This window comes from Elgaria multicarinata, chromosome 1, assembly GCF_023053635.1.
Source record: "Elgaria multicarinata webbii isolate HBS135686 ecotype San Diego chromosome 1, rElgMul1.1.pri, whole genome shotgun sequence".
NCBI lineage: Eukaryota > Metazoa > Chordata > Lepidosauria > Squamata > Anguidae > Elgaria > Elgaria multicarinata.
This window is the reverse complement of record NC_086171.1, coordinates 27,086,882-27,108,904: the sequence shown is the minus strand read 5'-3', so window position 1 is coordinate 27,108,904 and position 22,023 is coordinate 27,086,882. Positions and strand designations below refer to the sequence as shown.

Below are 22,023 nucleotides of genomic sequence, written 5' to 3'. Positions count from 1 at the left end.
AGGCGGTGGGACTTCCTGAACGCTCTGGACTGGGACTTATGGGCTGCAGTGGGAAAGGGGAGGTCACCTGAAATTGGGGGAAGGAATCATGTACCACTCATGCAAGTTCACGATTTCAGGGACTGCCCTTCAGGGAAGACAGAGCTCACAATGTCTGGTACATCCCCTATGATCCTCTGGAGGGGCTTTTAAAGAAGGGTGGGGGGTGGGCAGGGGGAGGGGTCACATTGGATCCCACCCTTTGATTTAATTATGCATTTTCCACATTAGTGTCTGAAGTTTTGTTTTAATTTTGCATTTCTAATTGAAGTGGTATGCTATATTTTGAAAAGGAAGCTGGAACTATGGCAAATCCTGGTTTTTCCACAAATCCAGGACAGCAGGTTTCTGAGAAAGATAAGTAGCAGCCAACACCCAATCAGTTCCTTTTACCAAGAGAACACATCTTTTTTAGCTAGATCTCTCCGTTTTTCAAATATTGCAACATTTCCTTGAGCTCTGGAAAATTTATGCTGAATACGTAAGAAAATTTCAGTCAGAACCCATCCATGCCTATTGTTTTAAACCCTCCCTCCCTCCTCAAGATGCTTCTTATTCAGGTTAATCCCCAGGATATTAGTGCTTCCCAGCATGATGCACCTACATTTCCAGCAGCGCATGGAAAACTGAGGAAGGTGATGAAAAAGGTTCATTTACCATTTCAGTGATCTCAGCAATATCTTCCCTGTGTTCCCAGCTGGGAAACATATTGGTGAATGTTAGAGGCTCAAGACCAGCATGAATTAGGTAAGATTTAGGAGGTTTCTTCACATTCTTTCCTACACATGAAAAAAAATGTAAATATTAATGCTCAAAATAACTACGAATAATCTTCCTTTACTCTCTTTTAGTGAATTATTCACTACTAAAAAAAAAGTTTCCTATTCTGAATCATTCTCATAAAATGCTCATAACCGACACAACCCTAAATAGTCTAGGTCCAGGTTATCTTGAGGATGGATCTCCTTAGCCTATACAAATCTGTCTGAGCACTAAGATCATCTTCAGAAGCCCTTTTTTTTTTTTTAATTTTTATTCATTTTCAACACTATATAAACATAGATAAACATTACCAAAATATAACTGAAACAAAACACAATAAGAAAAAAAAACATCAAATATCTGCTGCATACATATTGAATGATTGTTGAGTACAAATATCAAAAACTATTACATATACCTTATCATACTACAACATCTTCGTTCTTAACATAAAAGTGCACCCCCCACCTCGGGATCATTCTTGAGTCCAAAATCTGATCGTTTCTTCTGCTGGTGGTTTCCCACTTCCCTTAGTAAACACAAACACTAGGAACTGTTTCCAAATTCCTTCAAACTCATTTATTTTAGTTACGCCTTTTCTCCACTTAATATTACATGTCAGTTTATCATTAATGGCTATATCCCATACTTCTTTGTACCATTCCTCAATAGAATATTCCCCTTGGACCTTCCAGTTCCTAGCTACCATCAGTCGTGCTGCAACCAACAAATTCGATATCAGCTCTATAGTTCCTTTTCCACACTTTATATCTTCAAATAGTGACAGCAATGCTATTTTTGGTGTTTGTTCTATTTTCATTCCCACTATTTCTTCAATTTCTGAGAACACCATCTTCCATAATCTTTGTACATATTTGCATTGCCACCACATATGTAAATACGTTCCTTTTTCCCCACAACCTCTCCAACAATTTGCTGAATGTTGATCACTTATCTTATTCAATCTAACCGGGGTTAGGTACCACCTCCATAGGATTTTAAAATAATTCTCCTTTATTCTTACTGATAAACTTCTCAACACTCTTTGTTTCCATAGTCCCTCCCAGCTCTGTCGCCCTATTTGTATCTTCAAATCTGATTCCCAAACCATTTTCTCTGTATTCTCTCTAAACTCCTTCTCTAACAATATTTTATATATTTCACTCATTAATCCTTTTGAAACTATACTCCCTCCTTTCCCTTCCTCCTTACTTACTACTATTTCTTCAAACCTCGTCATCTTTCTGCACATTCTATTATCTTTAATCCACTTTTTATTCCATTGCTCTAATTGACCATATTCTAACCAAGATAGCTTCTTCTCCTTTAACAAATTTTCCATATCCTCTCTTGTTTTAATATCTCTTACCCAATCCTTTAATCTTATTTTATTTTTCTCTTTTAATATTTTACATAATCTACCCTTTAGAGCCTCTGGGAAATTCTTTAACATTATTATCGGTGCTAAGGGAGAGTTGCTCGGAAGCAGCTTCCCTTTAAATTTACTCCAAATTTCCCATTGAGTCCTCAGGAGTGGATTATCTATACTTCCAACCCACTTTCTTCCTCCGTCTTTAAAAAAAACATTCTCCAAATTCATCTCTACCTTATTTATGGTTTTTTCTTCCATCCAATATAAATCTCCTACTCCCATAATTGCTTCTACAACATGTCTTAATCTATTTGCTACGTAGTATAATTTTATGTTTGGGAGACCCATTCCCCCCTTTTTTTGGCTTAGGTACCAATTATTTTTATTCACTCTTGCTCTCTTTTCTCCATTACAATATTTATTAATAATATTTTGCCAACTTTTTATCTCGGTTTCTGATATTTTTATAGGTAACATTCTAAATACAAAATTAATTTTAGCTAATATCTTCATTTTTATTAAGGCTATTCTTCCGAACCAAGATAAATTTAATCTTTTATATTTCTCCAATTTCTCGAATACCTCTTTCTTTAACCTCGTTAAATTTTCCTTTTCAAGATTCTCTACATTTTTTGTAATTTTAATTCCCAAATATTTAATCTCATTCTTAACTTTCAATTCCATTCCCTTAAATTCCCAATCCTTTTCTTCCTTCTTGGTATAGTTAAACAACATCATCTCTGATTTAGACCAATTTATTTTTAACCCTGTAATTTCCTCAAATTCCCTCAACTGATATTTAATTCTTTCTAATTTTCTTAATGGATTCTTAATGGTCAATAAAGTGTCATCCGCAAACATGTTTAACTTTATTTCCCTTACCTCTCCAATTCCTTCTAACTCTTCATCCTCCCTTAGTGCCTTCGCCAAAACTTCCATAACCATTACAAACAGGACCGGCGAGAGCGGACATCCTTGTCTTGTTCCTCTGGCTAGTCGTATCTTTTCAGTAAGTCCGTCATTTACCACCACTACCGCCGTATTTTGGGAATATAGCTGTTCTATTACATTTTTAAATTTATTTCCAAATCCCAATTTATCTATAATACTCTTTAGTGCCTGCCAGCTCACACAATCAAAAGCTTTAAAAATATCTAATGCCATAATACCTGCCTTAATATTTGCTTTTTTTATTACATTTATTACATTTAAAACTCTACCCACTAAATTATGCATATGCCTTCCTACCACAAACCCACATTGATCTGCTCCTATATATTCTGCCAAAAATTTATTTAGCCGTTTGGCCATAATAGATGTAAAAAATTTTGCATCCTGATTTATTAAAGAAATAGGTCTATAAGAATCGGGATTAGTCAAATCTTTATCTGGTTTTGGGATCAGAATTATCACTGAATGTTCCCATGATTCAGGTATCTTCTCTCCTGATAATATCCTATTATAAAGTTCCATTAATTTTGGAACTAAACAGTCTTTGAAGACCTTATAATATTCTGGACCCAAACCATCTGCTCCCGGTGATTTACCCACTTTTAACTTATCAATAACCTCTTCAACTTCTCTTTGAGTTATTACTGACTCCATTAACTCCTTATATTCTAATTTTATTCCCTTCTTTATAAACCTTCCAATATACTCCTCCACCTTTTCTTGTTGAATTTCTTTACCCTTATACAATTCCTGATAGAATTCCTGAAAAATTTTTATTTTAGCTTTCATTGCATGACAATAATTCCCTCGGCTATCTTTCAACGTTTCTATCCCATTCCTCCCTTTTTCTTTTTGTGTGAGCTTGGCAAGCAACCTCGAGTTCTTATCACTGTTTTCAAAATATTCCCTTTTCATATACATTAAATTCTTTTGAATCTCTTCTATATTTAAATTTTCTAATTGTTTCTTCTTAGCTTGTATTTCCACTAATTTATATTTATCTTTAACTCGCCAATATCTTTCCTCCAAGTTTTTAATTTCTATCTCTAACTTTTCCTGTTCTGCACGTTGTTGTCTTTTTAAACTACATGTTTCTCTAATACAGATTCCTCTTGCTACAGCCTTCATGGTGTCCCAAATGACTGACCCAGCTGTTCCTCCTTTTTCATTAATTTCCCATGACTCCGACAGTTCCTTCCGAATTTTATCTACTATTTTATTGTATTTCAATATCTTTGTATTCAGCTTCCATCTATATGCCTCTTTATAATCTTTCTTAACTGTAAATTCTAGACTTAACAAGGCATGATCAGTTACTTTTATTACCCCCATTTCCATTTTACAAATCCTCGTTGCAAAATCTTTTGAAACAAATATATAATCTATCCTGGAGTATGTATGATGAACTGGGGAAAAGTATGAAAATCCAGGCCTATTCCCGTTAAGTAAACGCCACGAATCTAAATAATCATTTTCTTTTACTAATTTATTCAATATAGTCATATTGTTCCTCTTTTCAACATTAGTGGGATTTGACCTGTCCCGTTTATTATCCATAACCATATTAAAATCCCCAGCTAATATAGCATACCCCTCCTTAAATTCTTCTATTTCTTTAAACAACTTTATAAAAAACTCTCTATGCCTCTCATTTGGGGCATAAACATTAATCAAAGTATAGACCTTTCCCTCAATTTTACCTTTTAACATAAGATATCTGCCCTTATCATCCTTTTTTACTTCTTCTAATATAAACCCACTTTTTTTTGAAATCAAAGTGGCCACTCCATTTTTTTTCGATGTCCCTAATGACTTTTCATAATAGGCTAACCACTTTAATTTTATCATATTCGAATTCTCGGAGCCTTGGTGTGTCTCTTGGACCATTATAATATCTGATCCCTCTTTATTAAACATTTGTTCTATTCTCTTCCTTTTCACGACTGCCCCCAAACCTTTAACATTGAGTGTTGATACCTTTATCTTTTTATCCATAATCACCCTTTTGAAATCTTTTCCGATCCCTTGTGCTCAGCAATTCAAACTTGCTTACATAAAAAAACAAACTCCATACATAAAACCCCCACCCTCCTACCCCAATCCCTCCTCTCCTACCTTCCCCCCCTCCCCACCCCCCCACTCTAATCCCCCCCCATATCCCCGTGAGTCTAGTACTCCAGCCATCTACTTTAAAGGGGGGGGGGAGGCAGTGCTGCGCCTGGCCGGCAGGTTTCTATATTAGCATTTCTATTTGCAATTATCTCCAAACATAATTAACAATTCTCTTACTCTCCAGATGTCCCAGCCTCATTCCCTCCCCCACCCACTCCAGCCCCATTTGCTTCCCCATCCAGACCCAGCCTCTTCAGCAATTCTTTACCTTGATCCAATGAGGTTACTCTGTGTTCCCTCCTCCCATATGTAAATCTTAAGAAAACCGGGTAACCCCATGCGTATGGAATTTTGTTCTGCATTAACATTCCAGTTATTGGTTTAATACTCCGTCTCCAATTTAATGTATGTTGAGAAAGATCATTATAAATTTGCACTGCTTTGCCTTTATATTGTAACTGGGTCAAAGATCTCAATTCTTTCATGATTTGCTCTTTTTTATAATAGTTACCAAATTTCACCAAAATATCTCTAGTCCCTTTGTAGTTTTGCCCCCCCACGCGGTGGACTCGGTCCAGATCCGATCCATCTATTGGTATGTCAGGCATCAGCTCTTTGAACCAGTTCAGAATGATTTCTCTAAGATCTTCTCCTTGTATCTGCTTCAGCTGCTTTATTCGAATCGAAGATCTACGAGATTGGTCTTCCAAGGCGATCAGACGTAATTCCCATTCCTTAAATTGAATATTTGTTGATTTTTCAAAGGCCTCTTGCTTCTTCTGGTCCAATTCCGCTTTTGCCTCTATCTCTTTGATCTTATCCGAGTTTTCTGCGATCTTATCCGAAAGAACACGCATTTGTTGTCTAAATTCATTCATTTGCAGATCCATTTTTTTAAAAATGATGATATTATTCTCTACAATAACTGCCTTAATTTCTGCTAGGGAGGGAAAGTTGCTGTCCATTGCTTTTCCCCCTTCAGCCATATTCTTTTCTTTATTTGGTACTGTATCCAAAGAAACTGGGTCTATAACTTCGTCTTCCTGGTCTGTTCCAGGGGCTGTATCTTCCAGGTGGGAGAGGTGGGTTAAATTATGATTTGAAGGTTTCTTTTTTTGTCTATTCAACTTTTCCCACTTCTTAATCTTTTTTTTAATGTTGGACATAGGACCCTTCTGAGTAGGGCATAAATCTTAGAGCCCCCACTTCCTTAGCAACTTTTACTGGCTTCTCTTCTATGTGCCAATCACACCACTTTCTTCCCGAGGGGGAGGAAATATATTCAGTTCACAACAGCATTCACTAGAGGGGATCAGATCCAATCATTCACAGTTTCTCAAAATCCCACATCTCCCTCACAGAATGCTGTTTCTTCCCCTTCCCCCCCCCTTCTCGGCACACCGCAAACAGCTTCCACTTTCCACTTTACAAAGATTACAGCAAACAACTTCAAAGCCAGTATTTCAATCTTCCCAACTTAAGATAAAGGATGAGAAGTGAGGATCGCTGTAAATCAGATCAACGTCTAACAAGCATAAGTTCTTTCTTTTCAAACTGCGACATCAATCATGTTACTTTCGGTTTCGCCTCTGCAGTTTATAAAGACATTCCGTCAAGCTCACCTCATCCCATCGGCTCTTCTCAACACTTTCCAGCTCCGATAGCTTTTATAATCATTTCCTGTCGTTTGCTCAAAGATTTATGCCCATTAAAAAATAGATAATTGCTTTTTCCGGCAACGCCGCTCAGAGCCTCAGAAGAAACCTGCCACCGCCATGGCTGCCAAGCTCCGCCCCCATCTTCAGAAGCCCTGCTTTACTGATACTGATTTGATGGGTACCAGGAACAGGACCTGCTGAGTGGTGGCACCGCAGTTGCAGAATTCCTTCCCAGGGAGATCCAACAAGCTCTGCCTCTCCATTTTTAGACCCTGAAAGCCTTTTTTATTCCATAGGCTCTTTATGATTAGATCTCTGCTGTTTGAATGAAAATTGCTTTCATTCTGATGTTAGTGCTGCTGCATGTTTTATCTATCTGATTTTATATCAGCATATATTTATATATATATATATTATTTTTTTATTTATTACATTTTTATACCGCCCAATAGCCGAAGCTCTCTGGGCGGTTCACAAAAATCAAAACCATGAAAAGCATAATAAAACAACCAACCATCTAAAAACACAAATACAATATACAATATAAAAGCTGTTAAGTTGTTTGGGCTGGATGAAAATAATTTGAAGTAAGTAAGTAAAAGTAGTTATCTTACATATCAAAACAGAACAGTAGTTGACTGAGCCCAGTACTGAGCCCTACTTTGACTGGTGGAGGCCATTCTTAGTCCTTAAAGAGAGCTTTAACTGCTTCAGACAGCAGGGTCTGAAGGCATGTGATGCAGCAACCATGCGGAAGCCACATAGGTCCAGGTGAGAGATCACCTGGGGGATCCTATGTATCCCACCTTGAGGTCTTTGAAAGAAAGCTGGGGTATAAATGTAATAAATAAAATGCTGAGGACTGGACTGCTCTACTGCAGCTACTGTTAAAATCAGTTTTATGCATTTTAGGGTATTTTTGTATTTAATGTTGTTCCCTGCCTCGATCCAGAGGTAACAACAACAAAGGCTTGAATCCATCTCACTTAGTTGCAGACATTTTTTTCTAAACATTCTATATGGATGTCTGACCTGCACAGCATAGAAAAAGCTCCCTACAGAACTGAGTCATCACCTACACGGGCTGACAAACAGATCGCTGGAGAAATCCATGTATTATCGCAGGACCCCCCCCCTTCCCCACCTCATAAAATCATCCAACAGACAGGCATCGAATGCTCATTTGGAGGCCTAATGTTTGGTTCCAAAACAACTGGTTTGACATTTGTCGGGGTGTCTTTTTAAATACGGACGTTCAAGCGTTAAATTCATGTAAGCAGCAGCAGCAAGTAAATAGGATACAGTTTAATCTCCTAATGTGCATTTAAGAGTATGTTGGTGTCCCATCTACCACTGTGGAAGCTGCTTGAATTTGCCCCCAACTATTTGACACAAATCCAAATGTGTCGAATTGGCAAGCCTGAACGGAGTGCCGTCTGTCCGCCTCTCCAGCTCTCCCATGCCCCTTTCAGGCGTGCAGTTCCACGGGGCGATGGGCCCACAGGCTCTACACCATTGGATCTCTGCCAGTGAGGGCGGAGTGGGGGGGGGAGGGCTGCAAGCACAGCTTTTGCCATCACTGCTCTCAAGGGCAGTATTTTACTTTTCTCCCTTATAAGAGAACTGTTTGGCTTTCCCCATAAATGTAACGTAAATGGGCAAAACTCAAGACAGTGCTGGATCCAGGTTTTGGAGGGCACTCAGTGCACCCCCCATCTATCTTGCTGCCAGCAGCTCCTTTATCTCACCCTTATCGTCCGCTCACTTGCTAGGGACAGAGCTGGCTAATGGGCTCCTCCTCCTCCTTTCCCCCCTCTTCTCTCTCCCCCGCCCCACTGCTCATTGCAAATCCTCTCCTGTTATACCTGAACCTGTTTTCATCCCAGGAAGCTGACTGGTGGGAGATGCAGGACAAATAAAAGGAAATGCTTCTTCACACAGCGCATCATTAAACTATGTAATTTGCTACCACAAGATGTAGTGATGGCCACCAATTTGGACATATTCCTGGAAGAGTAGGCTACTAGTCAGGGAAATGGTTACTAGTCCTGATAGCAATATGCTACCTCCAGTGTCAGAGACAGTAAGCTTATGTACACCAGTTGCTGGGGAACATGAGCAGGACAGTGCTGTTGTTCTCATGTCCTGTTTGTGGGTTTCCCCTGGGCAGCTGGTTGGCCACTGTGTAAACTGAATGCTGGACTAGATGGACTTATGTTCTTATCTTGGCCAAAGGGAAAGAATGGGTAGGCAAATTAAGAGAGGTAGCAGAAGGGGCCAGGAGGACTTGGCAGCAGCCCTCTGCAGAGATGTGGGTCTGGATAGGTGCCTGGTCACACCAATTCCTGACGTTGACTCTACACTTAGAGACGTTACTGGGGCGTGGGCCAAGCATTATTCTTGCCCAGTTACTGAAGTCAAACTTACTCCTATTTGCATGACTCCACCCCCTCGTCAGCATAGTGCAATGCTAGGACTTGTTTTTGGTGATGCTACGGTGACACAAATCTCTTAGGGCTGCTTTTATAAAACTCAGCTTCACAAAGTCTGGATTAGCTCCTCTGATCCCATTGAAAACAATGCAGATTCAAGTCTGTAACTAGGGGCACAACCATTTTTGTTTGCAGCAGCAAGATGCAGGAGCCATTTCAACTATCATTGCATAACCTTTTAAAGACAAGAACCTAAGTTAGGTCAAATGCACATCATATTATTATTATTATTATTATTATTATTATTATTATTATTATTATTATTATTATTATTATTATTTGTATCCTGCCTTTTGCCCAATACTGGGCCTCAAGACGGCCAAAATACACATGTGTTCAGCAACAGTGGAAGCAGAAACAACTTAACAAGGCAACATCAAAGCAAAAACACACCATGGCAGCAAGAATATGGTACATAATCTAAATCTGCATCTGTTGAAACAAATCGTGAATTCTAGGTGACAGCTGTTAACACCAACTGTGGGATGATTGCTTTTTCTATTAAGGGAATCACCCGTAATCCTTATTTAAACCAAGAGGCAGAGTGCCACGTTTGTTAATGAATGCTAGCCCTGCAGCTTCTCACTGGCCGCGTTCGGATGACACTTCGGTGGGAACTCCACTCCATGGACTGAGTGGTGTGGACTTGTAGCATATCGCTTTAAAGCTTCATGGTAAAAGTTGTCTGCAGGGTGGAGTTCACCCTCTGCATGGGGTAGTCTTTTCTTCCCCTCCCTCTGCCCTCCCCACTGAATGGTGGCACTGGTTCCTGCTTACCATACTGGGGTGTCGCTATTCCACGAGGAGGGGAGAGGCGGAGCAGGGGAGAGGCAAAAGATGCGACGCGCCTGTCGCCCTAGCATCAAGCGGCACGGTGGCGCTTCCCTGGAGAATGGATCCATCTGCCGAAGGAAGAAGGCAACGGCCTCGGTGGATGGATCCATTTTGCAGCGAGGTGCTGCCACTTGTTGCCAGGGCAATGGCGCAGCATGTCTGTTGCTGCCGCAGCTGTCGCCATAGCGAGGAAGGGGGTGCCTGGATCACTCCTCGGAGGAAAAGGAATCTATCCGCCCCTTCCTCCTTTCAGCTGAAAGGAAGTCCCTGCACCCATGGATTGCTGCTGGAGAGGACAAGGAAAACACGCCACGGAATGAAAGTCAGGGAAATTCCTGCACAGGAATACTTTTTTGCACCCCACTCTTCATTCTCTGGGCTGCAAAAAGATCCATTCATGGAAAGAAGCATTGATGGGTTCACATGACATGCTAACTAGCACTCAGTGGTTGAGTGTGGGTTGTTGTTGAACCGTGGGTTAGCATGTTGTCTGAACTCAGGTCATTTTCTGCAGGGAAGCTTGTTAACTATGCAGTGTGGCTTATTTTTCTTGAACAAGCTACTTTCAGAAGCCATGGTTGTTCAGAATGGTTAACAAGCCACATTGCATGGTTAGTAAGCCAACCTGTGGGAAATGTCTTGGGTTCCAGACAACATGCTAAACAAACAATCCATGGTTCAACAACAACCCACACTTGACAACTTAGCATGTTGTGCCAACAGTCCCATAACTTCTTATGAGAAGCAGATGCCAATGTTTGTTATTACCTTTGCAGTACTGGAGGACAGTTTCCATGGCACATTTTCTGTCTGAAGCCCATCGGATTCGGGCAGATCCTGCTATCTTGTTTTCCACAGGCCACCAGCCTTGCCAGAGGTATACTTCATGGTGATTGTCGACAAGGAAGAGGGCTGCACAAGTTAAATAAAAGAGTCAAATGACACAGTTGTTCTACACATTGTATATCTTTTTTGGTGTGTGTGTGTGTGTGTGTGAGAGAGAGAGAGAGAGAGAAGTATCCTCTTAGTTCATTTCAGGAAGTCTTTATAAACAGCCTGGTGCAGAGCAGAATGCTATACACTTTGGAGATAATGTATATGAAAGTACAGTGCACACAAAGGAGTTTTGTGTGTTTGTTGGGGGGGGGTTACTTCTCTAATCAATACTCTACGGTAAAAAAGTCATTGAGCGGCTATGCTAGTAGAGGCTTTGGTGCTGTTGGAATGGATGGAGAGGTTAGCTAGAAACAATTTTATGACAGCAGGGGATCTTTCAAGGCCATGCAGCCTTGGTCATCTTAGGCAAGGCAAAACAGGCCCTGCAATATCCAGGTCACAAAGACATTTCCAGTTTTGTTATGAGCTTCTACCATTTGGGAAAGCAGCCTGGTGCCCTCCAGATGTTTTGGACTACAAATCCTAGAAGCCCCAGCCAGCATGACCAATGGTCCTTGATTATGGTCTAAAACATCTGGAGAGCACCATTTTGCCTATCCCTGTTCTACAGCCTGGAAATTAATTGGGGGAACAGATTTTCCCAAAGTGGAATATTAATCTTCTCTCAAACATCTGTGTGGTCCAGTGGCTAACACCTTGGTCTTGGGTCTAATTCTCACCTCTGTAATGGACCCAGTGAATACAGCCCACCAAGGCTTGTCATATTGTCCGAACCTGGGTGGCGGAGCCCTAGAACAGGCCATGGGTTATGCAAGGCTTATTTAACTCTCACACCACCCCCACTGCCCAGGTTCGGATGACACCACAAGCCATGGGTTATGGAAGGGTTGTTTAAGCCTCACACAATCCCCATCGCCCGAGTTCAGATGACACTACAAGCCACCGGCCACCTACACTGCATGGTTTATTTTATCGTGCAAACCAGTCCATTGTACAGCCTTGGATGTCACTTTGTCACTCCTCAATTTTCCATATGGAAAATGGGAACACCACCACCAATTCCTTAAAAAATACTAGGAGGCAAACTGAGGATGAAAACTGTAAAGTATTCCGCATAGCTACTGCAGGGATAATACTACTGCTGATTTGCAAAGTGTTGCTAGTCCTTTATAAGTCCTGTTTTGTGCATATGTTTGCATCTTTGGGTGGAATATAATCAAGTAACTGAGGTTTGGTAGTTTCAAGGTTCACAGTATGTCTGGATAAACTCATCTGCCTACATGCCATGAGCTTCTTAGGAGTTTCACATGCAAAATTGATATGAGTATTGTACATTACTACATTCACTTACCTGGCTGGGGAGCTGTGTAGAGATCTTCCTGCAGGAATGGCATAGAATTCACCACAGAGGGGTCTCTTGCTGGATATATGTATTCAGTGGCTAAGAATTCCCCTGATGAACTACCAAGGATGAATAGGCGGGGCGTGAAATTAAACTTCCCAGGATCTTGTAAGAAGAGCAAAAAAGTAATTCAATTAGCATTTTAGAAACCTACACATTTTACATTTTGTTTTGCACAACTGTTGTGAGTAATCAATAAAGGTAATAGACGATCTTGTTACATAAGATGAGTAACAGGGTATGTATCTGCTGATTTATTTCCTGTTGGCACTTGAAAACAGACAACATTTCATGACAATTTCTTGCCAATGAGTTAATGTTGCTCAGAGTTTTTAGACAAAGACTTTATCCAGTGAGGTATACTAGATTTTAGTGTCCTTGGAGCTATCGAACAAAGCTGCACAGAAGAACCAAATAAAACCATACCTTGCAACATACAATCGTAGGCTTTCCGGTCTCTTCTTCCTAAGGCATCCCAGAATCCCAATGGCTCTGACCCTTCATCACATTCATGTATCGTCACTTTGCTACTGCTGTGCAATCCTGCTTCCAACGGACATCTAAAATGCAATATGCATCCATCAGCATCACTGTGATAGTTGCAAAGTTGTGGTGCAGCACAATTCATACCAAGACAGACTTTGCGCACCGTCACTTTGCCCAAAATGATGAGACCAATGCCACGCAGTAACCACCTGCCAACTCTTTTAATTTCTATTCCCTATTAATTAATTGTTCTCATCAATTTGCATCCTTACTCTTGTACGAATAGGGCATCAGCTTAGGCATGGATTCTGTGCCATTTTCCCAACCAACCAATATGCAGGCAATGTGCGTAATACAGCACTCCAAAAAAACAAAACAAATGACAGGCAGTAGTGCATCCAGTTTACAAATCTTTAAAAAAAAAATCTAAAAAAAAATCTAAAATTTTATAGCTTTAAAATATTTAAACAGATTTTAAAATGCGAAACTGAAGCTGGTGTTTTATATGGAAACGTTTCACATTTTAAAATATGGTGTGTGTGTGCTTTAAAAAAATCTTAGATTTTTTTTAAAAAATTAAATCTATAAAAAATTATAAACTGGATGTGCTACTTGAACTTTAGGACAAAAGAGCAGCCCTGTTGGATTAGTCCAAAGGTCCCCCTAGGTTAGTATCCTGTTTCTCATAGTGACCATTCCAGTGAACTGTGCTCCCCTTGGGGCAGTGAATTCCATAAACAAATTATAGGTTGTGTGAAGATGTATTTTCTTGCATTCGTCCGGAACCTGATATTGCACTAATGTCCTACTTGTGGGACTCCCACAGTCATGTGGTTGGCCACTATGTGAACAGAAACCTGGACTAGCCAACAGTGCGATATGGCTGCAAGAAAGGCAAATGCTATTTTGGGCTGCATTAATAGAAGTATAGCTTCCAAATCACGTGAGGTACTGGTTCCTCTCTATTCTGCCCTGGTTAGGCCTCATCTAGAGTATTGCGTCCAGTTCTAGGCTCCACAATTCAAGAAGGACGCAGACAAGCTGGAGCGTGTTCAGAGGAGGGCAACCAGGATGATCAGAGGTCTAGAAACAGAGCCCTATGAAGAGAGACTGAAAGAACTGGGCATGTTTAGCCTGGAGAAGAGAAGATTGAGGGGAGACATGATAGCACTCTTCAAATACTTAAAAGGTTGTCTCACAGAGGAGGGCCAGGATCTCTTCTCGATCCTCCCAGAGAGCAGGACACGGAATAACGGGCTCAAGTTAAAGGAAGCCAGATTCCGGCTGGACATTAGGAAAAACTTCCTGACTGTTAGAGCAGTGCGACGGTGGAATCAGCTACCTAGGGAGGTTGTGGGCTCTCCCACACTAGAGGCCTTCAAGAGGCAGCTGGACAACTATCTGTCAGGGATGCTTTAGGGTGGATTCCTGCATTGAGCAGGGGGTTGGACTCGATGGCCTTGTAGGCCCCTTCCAACTCTGCTATTCTATGATTCTATGATAATCCGGCATGGCTGTTCTTATGCACCCACCATCAATTTCATCGAATGACTCCAGAGTTCTCTTTTTATGAGAGAGGGAGAGAAAAGCTTCAATTTATCCATATGTCCATACCATATATCATGTGCAATTATAAAGCAAATGCAGTGTAGTTGTTAGAATGTTAGACTAGGACCTGGAAGACCCAGGTTAACATCCCCAGACAGCCACAGAGCTCTGAGTGATCTCAAGCCAGTCACCACCCACCTACTGTGCAGGGCTGTTGTGATGATAAAACAGGAGTGAGAAAAATGGATGCCACGTTGAACTCCTTGGAGGAAAGGCAGGATATAAAAGTAATTTATATGATGGGGAGGCTGGATTGAAATGGAATGTTTTTATTTTTCTTTGTTTACTATTTTTAATGTGAATTTTTAAAATATGGCTTTATTATACCATGTATGCTGCTTTGGGGAAATACTGCTATTTTGATGGGTGGCTTGAAAATCTCTCACATGAATAAAATAAACAACACATTATTTTTTAATAAACCTCTGCCATGTCCCCACTTAGTCATTTTTCATCCTCTCTCTTACATATGAGTTCTAGAAAAAATGTAGACAGACCATACAAATAACCGGGAAAGAATAGTTTTGCTACTTACTGTTCTTTTATTTTGTTGGCTGCTGTCCTTCCGACTTCTTTGGTGTGCGATTGGGCTTTGCAGCCGTGCCACAAATAAATGAGGGCTTTGTTAATATTGAGAACAATCATGGAAGTCCTGGACCTCAGGCTGCTACAGTGGCAGGCGACCTCAAGCAAGTTTCCTTCAAGAGGAACTTCCCCTCGTACACAATACAGTCGCCAATCGCCTGCAGCGGGAAATGACAACGCAGATTCATGACACCATCACCAAGGCTGCTTCCAAGTTAAGCTGCACAGCTGAGTTGGACAAGCTAAAACTAGCTGGAGTTGCTTGAAGTCTATGGCTTGTGAGTGACAGGTGTGCTGAATCACTACTCCCAGCTCCTGCAGCCCACATCTGGACTATGCCTGTGCTGATCCTGAATGCGGACTATCAGGAATGGAACAAGTGGCTTCGCTCCAATTGTGCTACAAAACCAGCAGTCAATACTCCACTCTCCCTCCTGTCCCATGGTCCTCATTACTTTGTGTCACTCCCTCATTATCGTTATGCTTCTGGAGAAGGGATTCCAAACAGTGGCACAGCATTAGTCAACATCCCAGCTGCATATAGAGGACCTTGGGGCCCCAAAGCACCTGTTACCAACTCTGGTTGGCATGCCAATGATGCCTGTTCCTGGATAGGGATAACCTAACCATGGTAACCTCACGATTAGACTACTGCAACGTGTTCTACGTAAGGCTGCCCTTGCATGTTGTTCAGAAGCTGCAGGCAGTGCAGAACGCAGGAGCTAGAGTGCTCAATGGGACACTTTGGCCCTTTCTACACCTAAGGATTATCCCAGGAAAATGGAGGGATCATCCCTGCCTGCTCCTGGGATCCCCCGTGTGTCATTTGCATGCACAGGGATGATCCCTGGAAAAAAGGCAGGTGTAGAAATGGCCCTAGTTATGCTCACATAACTGAACTGGCTGCCTATTAGCTACCGACCCACATACAAAGTTACATTATTGAAATACAAAGCTCTAAACAACTTGGGACAACCTTATCTAGCAGATTGCCTTTGCTTATATATACCCAGCCGACCATTAAGATTGTCAGAGTACGCCTTGCTGGCCATTCCAAAATTAATGGAATGAGGCCACCCACTATTTTGACAGCGGGCCTTCTCGGTAGCCCACCCATTGGAAAACCCTCCCCTGTGCAGTTCGGGAGGCAGGAAAAGTGGCATTTTTCAAATGGCTCCTGCAAATGCACTTGTTCACTCAGGCTTGTAATTAATTTAATCATGCTGCTCCATTTTACTGCTCCTTGTCTTACTTTTATTGTAATTGTTTTTGACGTTGTGTTTTTAACATTGTATTTTAAATGTGATTTTAATATTTATATGTGACCTGCTTAGAGATTTTTATTATATTTCACAGAATAAATATAATATATAAATAATAGTGTGGTTTGACTCAAAATGATTGCTAGCTTAGTGAAAACAGGATTATTATTATTATTGTTGTTGTTTTATCATCACCATCATCGTTGTTGTTTTTTTAAAAACTTTTGGTGGTTTTAAATTTTGTATATCTGTTTTTAATGTTCATTGTTTTTAACTTTTGTAAATAGCCCAGAGAGCTTTGGCTATGGGGCGGTATATAAATGCAATAAATAAATAAATCATTAAATTTCTCAGACACCTTTCTCAACAGAAAGACCTAAGGCAACTTACAATAAGTTTGGCTCTCTGTTATAGAGAAAGGAAACTTCACACACACTCAAAGTTACTTGCCTTTCTAGCACTATTTACTAGCACAGACTCCTGACATTCAAAACAAGTACTGGTCAAATCAAATCCTAATGGATTCAAATGACCAGCAGAGTAAATTAAGGTAAAGGCTCACACAATTAAAACTCCTCCTTCTCTCTAAAACATAGCAGAAAAAAATAGTAACAAGAAGCTATTTTACTCTGTGAATTTTCTTCTTCCTCTTCTCTTCTCCCGGCATGAACAACCATTCCACCTTGAAAACACTGGAGAAAACATGGTGGTTCCTTCCCTTGAAGAACTTGCACCTGAAAAATGAAATCACCAGAAATTAAGTTTTGTGTAAGATTTTGTTGAATATTATATAAATACTTAATAACCTGCTTGTGTCGAAAGAACCACCTGGTGCCGTATAAACCTTCCTACGCCTTTAGCTCATCAGATTAGGCCCTGCTCTAATGTCACAGTTTTCTGAGGTGTGGAAGGGGGTTATGGAAAGCCTCTTCAGTGGTGGCATCTCAAGTGTAGAATTATTGGCTCAAGGAAGCCTGCCAAGCTACGTGGTAACAAAGTATGGAAATTCTTCCTTTATTCATTAATTTATTTATTTACAATATCTGTATACCACTCCATATCTATTAGATTCCGGAACAGTGAATATGAGGGGCACAACAGTAAAAAGGTAAAAGGATTTAAAAAACAACCATTACAATTATTAAAAACAATGCCAATAAAAAACATGGCTGGTCGTTTAAGGGATGCTTCCTGGAACAGAACGGCTTTCAGGAGGCACTGAAAGCAGCACGGTGTTGGTGCCTGCCTGAACTCCAGGGAGAAGGTGTTCCAGAGTAAGGGGGCCACCACACTGAAGGCTCTTCTCATAGTGGACTCCCATTAGGCTATAGGCCCATGTGGAACCACCAGGAACATCATACCCAAGTTCAAATGTTGCATTACTGATATAAATTCAGATGCTGGGGCAGATTCCTTCCAGTGAACAAATAATCCACAGTGATGCCCGAACTGGCCTTAATTCTCTTTGAGGGCATGGAAAATCAATGGTACCTGGCAATACATCTACAGATGTTTTTATCTAATTGTTATTCTTGCAGCTAGAATGAAGCCCACTGTGCTCCTTTTTGCAGGGGTGAGGCTAGATACACTAATTTGCCAACATCTGCCTGCTCTAAAGAGCTGGACAGTACTGAAAGTGGAAGAATCCAGGTGTCCTCACCTGAGCACCTCTCTCTTCATCCAGCTCCACCGTCATCAGTGCAGATGTTCCTTTTTCACTGACAGTAGAATGCCTCCCTTGCCAGAAGAAGTACACACACTTCTCTTTGCCAACAACCCTGGTTTGTAAGTCCCCCTTTTGTCTGCTTCCAACTGCAAAGCAAACCCAAAAGAGGCTGTCACTTGGAGGGCACATGCCCAGCTCAAACCTCACATCCAAGGCTAAGCTAACAAACATGAAACCAAAGCAATGAAAAGCGTTCCTACAAAGAATGATCTGGCAGGCAGAAATACCTACAAGAAGATTGACCAGCAGCCTATATTATTATTATTATTATTATTTATTTATTTATATAGCGCCATCAATGTACATGGTGCTGTACAGAGTAAAACAATAAAATAGCAAGACCCTGCCGCATAGGCTTACACTAGAATAAAAAGTAAACAGTATTGCTTGAAATAAATGAAGGCAGTGGCAGTATGCATGTGATAAACATGAATCCTCATCATGCTACCACATTAAAATAAGTACTCTGTGTCATTTCCCATACTGTACTAGTCTTTGACAGCTATGACTGCTTTCGGATGCTGAACATCCAATATTACTGGAAAGGGATACAGCACAGCAGCAAGAGAGGCATGGAGTGCAATTCTCCTGTGTAAAATTCTATTAGAACAGAACTATTTAAAAGGTTTCCAAAATGCAGTGGAAGGGCCAGGAACATTACACTGCTGATATATTGTTTTTACAAGTAGTCTTAGAATTCTTTATTTACATAAAGCACTCAACTCACGTAGCAAAGCGTATAAGAATGTTTTAGTGATTCTGTTTTACAACAGCATCATTTTAAAACTGAAGCTTAAGATTCCACATCAGACCTGTTTTAAGAGGTGATAAATAGGTATCTTCTAGTACATTAAAAGGGCTACAAACGATTGTGTAGCACCATAAACAAACACTTATTTATATTCATATCCTCCTCCTCAGAAGCAAGGAAGTTTCTAGCAATTAATATACTAAAAACAAAAATCAATTGCTGATGTGCTTGAACAGCTAAGTGCATCATGAACAGCACCGATCAATTTTACCTGATTCAAGTATATCAATACCTCATTATAGGGGATTCAGATTTTTACTAACCCGAAGTGCTCACTAGGTACTTCCATTTCACAACATATGTGTCCCCTTCATGAAACTGTCCAATGCTTTGCTTAGGGAGCCTGCTGTAATCAAATTCCAAGATATGCCAGACATCCACAGAGACAGTGATAATCTCAAATTGTCTGCCATCATCTCCCTCAATAAATCCGTAGCCACGGCCAATATTCATCCCATCCAAGACTGTGCCGACTGTTGTCTGGGGCACTGGGACCATTCGCATGACATCATAGGGTTTAGCATCAGACTTGGTTTCCTCCTGAAACAAGACACGAACCACTTTTCATCTTAGACAGCAATTTTTGAAAGCCCATTAAACATATTAAGATATAAAGCCAGAAAAAAACAGACAGATTTAAAGCACTTATCAGAAGACTAAAAGCATACAGAAGCTTATCAATGATTCACGAAGCATATCAATGATTGACGATTGCAAATCAAACTTCTAAACACTTGAGAGAAGGCCCCAGGAGCCAGAGGAAGGGGTGTTATGTTTTTTATGATTAAATGCAACCTCACAAATGAAAATTTCAGTTTCTTGTTTTTAAGGAACTATAAGAAATGCTATAATCATTAAATTAGTTTAGTATACAGAGATACTCCAGTCGCTATAGTACAAGTTGGGTACAATTCCCTATCCATGAATTCACTAGGTAACTTCCCCACACACACACACACCAGCCAAATTATTCTCTTTAAGTTGTAATCCTTGCCATGTTTCGATAGAAAAAGGCTGGCTGAGACATGCTGGGAGCTGTAGGCTTTTTTCTGTCTAAATATGCATAGGATAGCATCATTTGTAGAATTATGCATAGGATAGCATCATTTGCAGAATTAAAAAAAATCATGTCATGTCTTATTACAAGGAATGGCAACATGTGTTCCTCCAAATGTTGTTGGGCTTGCAGATCCTATCATCCCTTACCACTGAGTATGCTGGCTGGGGCTGATGGGAGTTGCAGTCCACAAGGGACATCTGGAGAGCCACAGGTTGCCCAAGCCTACCTTTCAGCAATTTAAAGTATTTTACATGCTATGATTTGCCATGCATCATCCATCAACATAAATATCCTTGCTATAAATAAGTAAATAATTCTGCCACCTTCTGAGGAGATTCCCCAGAATTCTTCTCGGCAGGCTTCTTCAGTTCAGTCCAATCAAGAAACTTTTCTTTAAATAGAATTGTCTCATTGTGTTCTGTGAGTCGGCCAAAAATAGCCCAGTCTGGCCGCCCTTGTCCCTTTCTGCATTAGAGAAGACAGAGATCATTTCAGAAAATGCCTCCACATCAATTAACATTTTCATACTGTTCAATAAAGCAGAGCTAAAAAGAAAATTGTGTTACATGTTTTGCCTGGGGGTTCCTGGAGGAAACTGCAATGGAATCAAGTGAAATGTGGATTCCTGTGAATTTGATCTGAGGATTCTGCAGCAGAATGGTTTTTTGCATGGATTCTGCGGACTTGCAGACTATTTTTTTTTAAAAAAAATATTCTAGAATTTTATGCAAATTTAGTTGTAGAAAAATAAACAAAATTAAAAAACACCAACTGAAGACACACATCTCCCCCACAGGTTAAAGCATGAACATGCACATTTTGGAAGGATTTGAAAACTATTGGGTGAAGGGGATTTGTGCATTTTCGCAAGTGTTAATTTGCGCAAATTCAGGAAATTGGGAAAATTCTGGTGAGCGGATGATGGAATGAAAGACACCTGACCATCCTTGAAATGCAGATGGAACAGATCTTTCATAATCTGTACATCCCAAGTCTTACCTAATTCAACTTTGAAAGTCCTAATTCTTGATTTCTGAAAATTACAGGAGGTTCTGCAAGCAAAATACTTCCTATAGTTTTCTTTTAAGGATTGTAAAAGTGAATGAAGAACTGCAATAACAGGATGCATGCCTGTTCCAAATAATTTAAAAATTAAACTTGAAACATTTATTTTTTCCTAACCTGTTTCCTGTATCAAACTGGCACAAGCTTTGTATGTTCCGTAACAATGGCCAGGGTGAACGCAGAGGCCATCATTTCCCTCCCAGAAACACATGAGAACTGGCAGGTGAGGAGAATTCTCTAGACTACAAGCAATTCAGAGCCTTAACTCCCAAGCAATCCTTATTGTCAAGGCATCATTTGGGAGAGAAAAATCAGCATTAAGCATCACAGGGTTCAATACCTTGGAATAAGGGGGTTGCATTCACCAGGATCCAGAGGATTGATGTCACAGTTGGCATAGTCAAAGGTCCCATTCCACAAGTGTTTGGCCAACTGGAATGCCACTTTCCTTTGTGCAAGCATGACCTCTTTCCCATGCCAAACATATACTTCGCTACCAAAATCAAACACCAAGACCTGAAGAACAGAGGGGGGCGGGGAAAGGAACAATGTTGATTCATTTAGCCCTAAAAGAAATGGGTTGGAGGAGAAATGCTGAGTAAATACTGGGCTCTAGAGCTGAGTAACAACTACTATTGGTATAGTTAGCTTTTATAAGCACCAAAGCTATCATTGAACTTTAAAATTCTGTAAACTGTATGGCTTGGATCCATGTTATCCACTTCTGGCTTCGTTGCAAATTGGCACTTCCAACAAATTCCCTGGTATTCAACATCCTGAATCTCCCTGGTCAAAAGCCGTGACAAGGCTATCTCTCCTCTCTCATCTCACACTATTGCCCCGCTTGTGCTCTTCGCTCCTCTGATGCCATGTTTCTCGCCTGCCCAAGGGTCTCTACTTC

General features: G+C 40.5%; 1 protein-coding gene across 5 annotated transcripts in view; it reads right to left on the bottom strand.

Moving 5' to 3' along the window:
* The window catches only part of SVIL (supervillin), a 133,108-nt gene that overhangs the window by 2,815 nt on the left and 108,270 nt on the right, over positions 1 to 22,023 (bottom strand). For all 5 annotated transcript variants that reach the window (XM_063125207.1, XM_063125196.1, XM_063125217.1 and 2 more), the window contains 10 exons: positions 21,463 to 21,638; positions 20,381 to 20,522; positions 19,261 to 19,537; positions 18,121 to 18,272; positions 17,089 to 17,194; positions 15,149 to 15,356; positions 12,946 to 13,079; positions 12,469 to 12,624; positions 10,989 to 11,132; positions 697 to 818 (listed from right to left, as the gene is read on the bottom strand). In XM_063125207.1, the coding sequence (XP_062981277.1) occupies positions 697 to 818; positions 10,989 to 11,132; positions 12,469 to 12,624; positions 12,946 to 13,079; positions 15,149 to 15,356; positions 17,089 to 17,194; positions 18,121 to 18,272; positions 19,261 to 19,537; positions 20,381 to 20,522; positions 21,463 to 21,638 (1,617 nt within the window). The remainder of the gene's footprint in view (positions 1 to 696; positions 819 to 10,988; positions 11,133 to 12,468; positions 12,625 to 12,945; positions 13,080 to 15,148; positions 15,357 to 17,088; positions 17,195 to 18,120; positions 18,273 to 19,260; positions 19,538 to 20,380; positions 20,523 to 21,462; positions 21,639 to 22,023) is intronic.